Source organism: Danio rerio, chromosome 15 (genome assembly GCF_049306965.1).
Source record: "Danio rerio strain Tuebingen ecotype United States chromosome 15, GRCz12tu, whole genome shotgun sequence".
NCBI lineage: Eukaryota > Metazoa > Chordata > Actinopteri > Cypriniformes > Danionidae > Danio > Danio rerio.
In genome coordinates this window covers 48192501-48202500 of record NC_133190.1, presented here as the reverse complement: position 1 = coordinate 48202500, position 10000 = coordinate 48192501, and the positions used below count along the sequence as shown (strand labels likewise).

The following is a 10000-nucleotide window of genomic DNA, read 5'->3' as shown; positions in this document are numbered from 1 at the left end:
AGGATCAAAAACACGGTAAAGCAATGAGTGTCTCAAAGTGAGCCTTATATATGTGTGTGTAATCAGTACTTGAGCAGCATCAGCTGTGTGTTTGAAATCAGTCAGGATCAGGAACAGGTTGTGTGTGTATCGCATGACTGGGATCTGTAGTCCATAACATGGCGGATTTGTTTGTGTGAGTTTGAATGTTTTCCAGTGACCTCTGGTGGTTAGATCGCTGGTGATCATGACAAATAAATTCTGTTTTGGATATTTCACGCAAGTTTTGATTATTGTAAAATGGTCTCAAAAGTTTTTTAGATTGATTTAAGTACATTTAGTTTTTTTTCCATATTTTAAAATTGAAAATGGCTTTAATGTTGTAAAAATAGTTTGAAATAGATTATATTATTTGCATGTTAAGCATGTTTCAAAATTGGGGAAAAAATGGTTTTAAAATAGTATAAACTGATTTAATACAAAATAATTTTTGGGATATTTAAAAATTAAAATGGTTTAAAATATATTATGTTTTGTTCATTTTCAGCATGTATTTAAAAATAGAAAAAAGGTTTCAGAATTGGATTAACTGGTTTAAGTAAATTCTATTTTTGGCATATTTTAAAATAATTATTTTTTAATACAAAAATGGTTTCAAATAAGTTCTATTATGTATATTTTAAGCATGCTTTAAAATTGTGAAACAAAATTGGTTTCAAAACTGTATGAATTGTTTTAAGTAAATATTCAATTTTGGCATATTTTAAAATGTAAAAATTGTTTAAAAATTGCAAAACTTGTTTCCAAAAAACTATCAGTATATTTATGCTCAATTTTTAAATAAAAAAGGAAATTAATTAAATATTTTGAAACATTTTATAAATAAAAAAATGGTTTCAAAATGGGTACAAATAAATTCTACTTTACTATATTTTAAGCATGTTTTAAAAAATTAGTTCATTAATTCCCCTATAGCACATGTGTTTGGACTGTGGGGGAAACTGAAGCACCTGAAGCACGCCAGCACAGGGGGAACATACAAACTCCACACAGAAATGCCAACTAACGCAGCTGGGACTTGAACCAGCGACCTTTTTGCTGTGAGGCCACAGTGCTAACCGCAGAGCCACCGTGTCACCCCGGTTTCAAAATTGATTTAAGTAAATTCTATTATTGGCATATTTTAAAATTAAAAATTGTAAAAATGGTTTTACAGTAAATAAATCCCATATATATATATATATATATATATATATATATATATATATATATATATATATATATATATATATATATATATATATATATATATATATATATATATATATATATATTTTTTTTTTTTTTTTTTTTTACAATAATTGTTTAGAAATTGTATAAATGGATCTCTTCAAATTTAATGAAAAAAAAAAAAAAAAAAAAGTAGTTTAAATGCTTTACTAACCTGAATGCATGCATTACTGTACGTTCACACTGAAAGCGGCGAGAGCGTCAAAAATGCCAGAAGTCATTGATTTTCAATGAGAGCCGGTGACGATAAATGGCGAGGAGCAGCGTGGCACGTCTTCACCGGTGTGGACTTCGAGGACAGTTGAAATCAAGTCAACTTTATGTTAATGAACTATGATGCGGTTCGGCGGCAAGCAATCGGAATATAGAAGTCCACCGCTTGTCCAAAACAAGGTCACTGTGAACTTTGGTTCCGACTACAGTTGTTCCCCAGGGTTTGATTATTGTGGTCGCCAGATTTAATTATTTGCAATGTTTTCTTACAGGAACATACATTAAAAAAGTTACTGGTAAATTACTGATGCGCATGAATATATTTTTTATTCTTTAAAAAAAGCGGGAATCTCATGCGACAATACAAAACATTATTGCTGCTTCAGAAGATTTCAGATATATGGACACATTGAATAATTAAGTGGAGCAGAGCCACACTACATGCAACTTGATCTTCCATTGTTAAATGAATTTGATAAGTGTGCAACATTTTCACTCTAGAAACATGTTTTATGTGGGAATGTAACTGATATAGTGCAACGCCCTCTTTAAATACGAGATCAATGTAGCGAATTCTGACGCTCTCGCCGCCGGAGCTGAAAGCAGACATTTTTGTTTCCAGTGCGACCAGAGTGACCTTAGATGCTTTCACCGCCTTCAGTGTGAACGCACAGTTATGGACCTACCAATTAGAAAGACCACTTTACATACTGGTCAACACTGGGATGTGAAAATAAGAGATATGCCTGCCGTAATACGGGATAACCCTTTTTAAAAATCCCCAAATTACTAAATATGTTCATTTGGAGCTGTTTCATTGTAAATAAACAGTTAAATGTTCAGTAATATATTTTATTATTATTATTTACAAAAGAAAAATAAATAGTATGCATTAGCAGCAAATAAATTCGCAAACAGTTCAGCTTATTAAAACAAGTAGCTGTGATAATGAAATAGAATCAAGCTATCAAATCTCATTAGCCGTTTCTTCACTGTGTAACTTACACATTCTGATTAAAGAGCAGCGAATCAATCTCGAAAATTTTGAATCTCAAAAATTTTTTTTTCGTTTGATTACATTAAATAACAGAGGTGTCACATTAAAAATGCACACATCTAACAATATAATGAAGGCATTCAATCGCTCCAAACTTTTTATGCTCATTTAGGACGAAATTAGTTGGCAACGTTGGCAAGATCGACATGTTTAGATATTATTATTATTTATTATGTGTATATGTCTGTTTAAACACGCACCCAAAACCCAGACTTTCGCTCCCCTTCAAATCGCGTGTACAGAATCTGTTTGGAAAACAGCATCTATTTATCACTATGGAGCACGTCAGCTGACAGTCACGCACCCCTATATGACCGTTTTGAGGATTGCTTATGAAGGGGCGACAGCACTTGTAATGAAAAGGAAGGGAATCGCGCCGTTTTTATATTTATTTCAAAGTGTTTTCATGTCCAAATAAAGCGAAAGCACAGAACAGACTCGCATTTAAGAGCAAGGGGCGGCCCCTGGTGGTTCGGCGGTATGGCAGTTGCATATAGGGAGGCTCGGCTCTTTAATATTTATTTGCCATCCTTCAGAGAAACACTGAAAATACGGGAATATACCTTTACAGAATGATAGCGGGATAGAACTGTAAAATAACAGGAGAATCCCGGGGAAAACGGGAAGGTTGACGGGCATGCTAGTTTATAAAAGTAAAAATGTTTCATATTTTACTATTCTAAACCACATTTATATTCAACTTACTATCTTTTTCGATTGACAAATTCTATCAAACCAGTTTCAAGTGTGCATATGTGTAATCTAATGCTAATTAGGCTTGTATTGAGCATTGTAAAGGTGTGACTGTAGTTTGACTGGTTTCTGCTGCATGTTTTAGGTGTTGTTGTCGTTCCAGTGATGTGTCTAATTGGCCATTTATTGTGTGTTAATAGATTTCTTCCTGCGGTGTTTCTCGATCTGGACTATCCCATCATCAATCACCTCCTCATACTCTGACTTTTCTCCAAAAAACTGCACCGGGACCATGTAAGTAGAACAGCTTTGACTCATTTAACATCCGCTTATGACAAATGACTGAGTGTAAATGTAAATGTGTGTTTTTCAATTATGCAGAGTTCTCTTTTTATTTGAATTGGGTATTTGAGTTTTTATGTCGATATGGTTCTGTTTCAGCATGGAGAGTTTCAGATATATTATGAATATTAATCTGTAATTCATTTGTAATTGTATTAAATGTTTTAGTCATTTTAGTAGTTTCTACTTTTTAGATTTTTTATATTTGTGTTAATTTGCTTTGTGTGGTGTTATTTTTGCATTGAGTTTTTTTCCTAATATTTTGATTTATTTTTATTGTCATATTTTACATAATTTTAGTTTTAGTTTTTTGTCATTTTTTTTTAAATCAGTTTTATCGAAAATGTAGTGTTATGATGTTTAAATCCATATTCATTCTTTTGCTGTTTTAGTATCCCTAAGATACAAAGAAGTTTACTGTAATATTTTTTCTTATTTTTTTATTTTACTAAATTTTAATTCTTATTGAATTTTCTATTTTTTATATACAATTGAGGTCAGAATTATTAGCCCTCCTTTTTATTTTTTCCTCTAATTTCTACTTAACGGAGAGCAGATTTTTTTTTTCAGCACATTTCTAAACATAATAGTTTTAATAACTCATTTTTAATAACTAATTTATTTTATCTTTACCATGATGACAGTAAATAATTTTTGAATAGAAACTCTTGAAGACACTTCTATACAGCTTAAAGTGACATTTAAAGGCTTAACTAGGTTAATTAGGTGAACTACGCAGGTTAGGGTAATTAGGCTGTAAGTTATTGTATAACGATTGTTCTGTAGACTATCGAAAAAAATATAGCTTAAAGGGGCTAATAATATTTATCTTAAAATGGTGTTTAAAAAATTTAAAACTGCTTTCATTCTAGCTGAAATAAAACAAATAAGACTTTCTCCAGAAGAAAAAATATTATCAGACATACTGTGAAAATTTCCTGAATCTGTTAAACATCATTTGATTATATTATTATTGATTTTATTATTATTATTGTTATTTATTATTATTATTATATTCATATTATATTATTATTATTGTTATTATATTAATATGATTATATTATTATTTATTAATATATTATGATTATATTGATATTATTATATTATTATTTATTATATTATTATTTTTATTATTATATTAGTATTATTTTATTGTCATTGTAATATTATTAGTATTTGTTATTATTATCATTGTTATTATTATATTATTATTATTATTATATTCATATTATATTATTATTATTATTATATAAATATTATTATATTATTATTTATTATTATTATATTATTCTCTCACACACACATACACACAAACTCACTCACTATATATATATATAGTTATATAAGTTTAAAATGGTACATTATATAAACATTATATATATATATATATATATATATATATATATATATATATATATATATATATATATATATATATATATATATATAATTTAAGGAAACAGCTTATCAGAGTGCACAAAATAATATGTAAAAACTAGAAATCCCACAACACTTGTTCGAAGAGTAGGTGGATTTTGGGTGGAGCAGAAATGCCAAGCTTAATCTAAAGCCAATACAACGATTGGGAAATACCCAGTGTGTGAGTGTATGCGTGCATGTGTGTGTGTTCAGTACAGGTTCGTGACTAATTGGCCACTTACTCTTCAGCGATGGATTATTTTTCCCAGGTCTCCGTCCCGCGTCTGTCTCTGGACGGCATCGATCACACACATAATCCGATTTCCCCCCAAAACAAATAATGAAGCGTTTCTGGAGCTCCAGCCTTTTAAGTAATTTAGTGATTGGTTCAAACCCGTGCGAATCAATGCGCTGGGTTTTGAAAGATGAGTCTAATGAATTCCCATGATGCTCTAATTTGGCCTTAATGCATCTCAGGCAAATTAAAAGGCACATTTGTGACGCTCAGATAAGCCGGCTGGAGATTTTATCTGAATTGGAGCGCCGTTATTTTGGACTCGTCACAGTAACTGCGCTAATTAGCTTCTCCATCATTTTATTGCGTCTTGGATGAGACTCTGAGACTTGGGGTTCGTCTGCTGTTTTTACATCTAATTAATGCTTTAAGCCAATCAGAAGAGCTTCTGAAAACACACTGAGATCATTGAGTCCACATTGTGTGCTTTATTGATTGGATCATTCATTCATTCATTTTCCTTCGGCTTAGTCCCTTTATTCATCAAGGGTTGCCACAGAGAAATGAACCGCCAACTATTCCACCCGATGTAATACACAACGGATGCCTTTCCAGCTGCAACCCAGTACTGGGAAACACTCATACACAATTATTAAAACACACAGTTATACACTACGGCCCATTTAGTTCATCAATTCCCCTATAGCGCATGTGTTTGGACTGTGGGGGAAACCGGAGCACCCGGAGGAAACCCACACCAACACGAGGAGAACATGCCCAGTCATGTTCGGGACCTGAATCAGCGACCTTCATTCTGTGAATGTGAGAGTATATGGTGTTTTCCAGTACTGGGTTGCTGCTGGAAGGCATAAGAAGAATGAGTTTGTGTTTGTGTGTCTGAGTGAGGGAGTGCGTGTTTGTGTATGTGTGCGAGAAAGTGGGTGAGTGACTTTTTGTGTGAGTCTGAGCTAGCGTGTGTGTGTGTGTGTGTGTGTGTGTGTTTGTGTGTGTTTTGTAGATTCAATTGCTTAATTTACAATGAAACAGAAGTCTGAAAGCTACAGTAGCAATTAATTGTCAATTTAATGAGATATTTAGCTTCATTTTGCTCCATTACTCGTTTAGCAGATGCTTTTATCCAAAGCGACATTCGCTTTTTTTCAGCAGATAAACACAAAAGAAGATATTTTGGTTAATAATCAATTGTGTGGATTTAATGGAGTTAATGAACTTGTTAAAATTAATCTGTTACTGTAGGTCAGAATACACTCAATTCAGGGCTGCCAACTTTTGGCTTTAGCTTGGGGTGAGAATTTATGCCCCGCCCCTATGCCCATACGCCCCGCCCACACCAAACCACGCCCCATTTGTTTATAAATCTATAAAAATTATATATTACTTTAATAAATACTTTTTATAAAATATTTATTATAAATAAAAGTATTATTAATTAATTATTATTCTATTCTAAATAAATAATAAAAATCAATTCTAAATGTAACTGGAAAACGGCGAAAGACTGAAGTGACATACTAAGATCATTTAAGAATTTTTTGCATAAATATATTAATTTATTTGGAATGAAAATCTATAGACAATTGTATAGAACACACAAACACATGTTTTATAGAATGATCTGTGGTGTGTTGTCTTAAACCCGACTCATGGCCAAGAACTAGGTTCATTAAGTCTAAACTCCAAATTGTCCCTTGTGTATGTGTGTGAATGGGTGTATATGGATGTTTCCCAGTGATGGGCTGCAGCTGGAAAGGCATCCGCGGCATAAAACGTGCTGGATAAGTTGGCGATTCATTCCACTGTGGCGACCCCAGATTAATAAAGGGACTAAGCAGAAAAGAAAATGAACGAATGAAGTCTAAACTCCCTGACCTCATCCCTCCTTTCTGCTTCATGCAAAAAACAAAAAAACTTTAAGGAGCCATTAGTCAAAATAAGATCATCATATTGTTTAAACTTTAGACTTGCAAAACTCACTGCATGCTGACACCTGTAGCCTGTTACCCCTGCATAAAATGCACCCCCTCTAAAATATGCATCTAATAACTGAAAATTGATACAATCTTTTTAATAACACAGTTAACTCTTGCCTTACAGAAGACTGAAAGTTCTAATGAAAGTCTATGAAAGGGGTGCATTTTACGGCAGGGGCCCGTTTCTCAGCACAGCACAAGGCATTAGTGGCATGTGAGCAGCGCATATTTATTTGACATGAATGTTTACAACTGGGATTCATACCTGGAGCGGTAACGCGAGCAGCACAAGCAGGAGTGACACGAGAGGCGCACAGGCATGCCATTTGCGAGCTTGCGTTAGTTTATCTTTGATTTTACTGCTTTCACCAGTCTTGATTCTGTTGCAAACAGAGAATAACATATACAACAAAAAAAGTCTTTAAAACTATTTCATTAAAGCAAAAAAAATATTTCACAGAGATGATTTTTTTTTGCGTGAGAAAATGGATGTGAGAATACTGTCAATTGCGTGACTCCCACGCCAAATGCGTGAGAGTTGGCAGCTATGCTCAATATCCCTTAAAACACTGAAAATATAAGCAAGTTTGATTAATAATTAGATGCAATTGAATTAAATATATAAATTTGGTTTACTTAAGTATGTCTCCTGCGTTTAATAATGACTGTACAAGGCTTTTTAATGAAATGAACTCTCTTAAGAACATTTTTTTTAAGTGTCACCAGTAAAAATGTTAGAATTTCTATCATAAATTAATACTTGTTTTAATGAATTTATGTATTCTTCTGTTTGTTGTTTTTAATTGCATATTTATTAATGAAATGTTCTTGCCATAAAATAGCTTTTGTTGTTGACATGGCATTAAAGGTGCAGTATGTTAGTTTGACACCCAGTGGTTGAACTAGGTATTGCACCCCTGGTTTAAAACACATGCAAGCGCAAGTTGCCAGATTGATGACACCAACAAACGCTGATTTAAGCTTTGTCCTAAATAAAAGCAACAGCACACGACAGGAGGAATATTTTCTGTATTAAATGGAGTTTTTTTTTGTCCTAACCAACACCTGATATTTATATATTAGAAATGGCTTCTGCTTCAGGTAGCGTGTCGTTAGGACTTGAGGGTTACATGTAAGCCGCTTACCTAATGTTTACGCTCGTAATATTTATATTATTTGCTAATTAATAACCACCGCATGTGGAGCTCTGAATCTGCGTCTCATTTCAGAGTCTGCTACTGTCCACCAGAGGTCGCATTTCAGTCACAGACTCATGCTTTCGAGAGCCTTTATGACTAAATTAAAGGGCCATGAAACCCCCTTGTTTCAGCAGGGTGTTTTCACACCTCTACTTTGGAATAAGTCAGAAAAGTGGGCGTGTCCAGCTCTGTTTAGGTGGGAGTGTCGGAGAAAGAAAAGAGGCATGGTGTGGGAGTGTCTATTTGGGCACGCACTGAATTTCAGAGTCAAAACACACACACACACACACACACACACACACACACACACACACACAGGGGAGAAAGTGATGGTGTTTAACCTACATGGACATCTGTAGTCGAATTCTTTGCCAAATTATTAAATGTTGGACTTTAACTGCAGTTTGGCTCTTTCATTCAAGGAATTCATTCATGTCTCTCGCGACAAACGAGATATTTGATTCGAGGAGCTGCTCTAAGCGTGTATTTTTCATGCAATGTTTGATACCGCACGGCGAATGAGAGAAAAAAAACCTCCGCATTTCCCAGAAACTTAGATACACACGGCAGGTAGTGTCAGAAAGCCGCGTGTGTTATTCAGATCACAAAATGCGGTGAAAACCCTACATGAGGTTGAAGTTTGGTTGTGGTGCTAACATGTTTACACTCTGTGCTATAGTTTGTTCGATACGAACAAACTGAATAAACAAAGAGCACTGGTCACTCACTTACCAAATCTGTAGAGACAGGACAATCACCAGCAGCTAGAGCCGCATCTTTATTAAGAGGACACTACAAGCGAATCCGGATCTCAGCGTTTGCAGATGAGAACAGCTCTCAGGTAAACAATAATCCTCCTTAGACACGTAAGTTATTGTTGTCGAGCGTCGCGTACACTGTTAATCCACACGTGACTCCAGCTGCGCTCTCACAGAGAGAAAATGAAAACAAAACTGAACTGCAGCAAACTATAAAAGCAACACTTCACGCTTGTTTTGCCAACACAACGTGGCGTCTCTGTCGTCTAAACACTGTGACAGTAATGAATATTAATGCAGTTGCACAATAGAGCGCGCTGATTGGTTTGAACCAAGCCTTACTCATGCATTAATGCAACACACTGTAAGACGTAATAAGACACACTCTGGCACAGACGTCCAGTCTGCACGCTGGAATACACGCTATTATGTCATGACCGTGACGCAGCCTTAAAAATTAGTTTCAAACAGGAAGTACGAATTTGCTTGAAATAACGCAAAAACAACCAATTTACACTTTTTAGTGAAATATAGGTGTCCTAATAGTGTTTATAGCAGTGTGGGACACATATACGACTGTCAACAGCTCAAAACATGTGTTTTGGTGTTTCGTGACCCTTAAATGAAATACGCTGTTTTCCACCAAGGCAACCCGGAGTGCTGAAATATAATTGACGTTCCAGCACGTAATGCACATTTTCAAAGCAGATTGTCTGACTTCAATATTGTTTTTCAGATAAATATGTTCACTGAGCATGTTTCTGAAATATCTGCAAACATATTATAGTGTTTTAATGCTTTAGAGGAGTCAAAAACTCACATAC

The 10000-nt window shown here is 34.1% G+C and overlaps 1 protein-coding gene across 8 annotated transcripts in view; it reads left to right on the top strand.

Moving 5' to 3' along the window:
- The window catches only part of il1rap (interleukin 1 receptor accessory protein), an 84371-nt gene that overhangs the window by 23659 nt on the left and 50712 nt on the right, over positions 1-10000 (top strand). For all 8 annotated transcript variants that reach the window (XM_073924108.1, XM_073924107.1, XM_073924109.1 and 5 more), the window contains exon 3: positions 3433-3526. In XM_073924108.1, the coding sequence (XP_073780209.1) occupies positions 3525-3526 (2 nt within the window). In that variant the 5' untranslated portion in view covers positions 3433-3524. The remainder of the gene's footprint in view (positions 1-3432; positions 3527-10000) is intronic.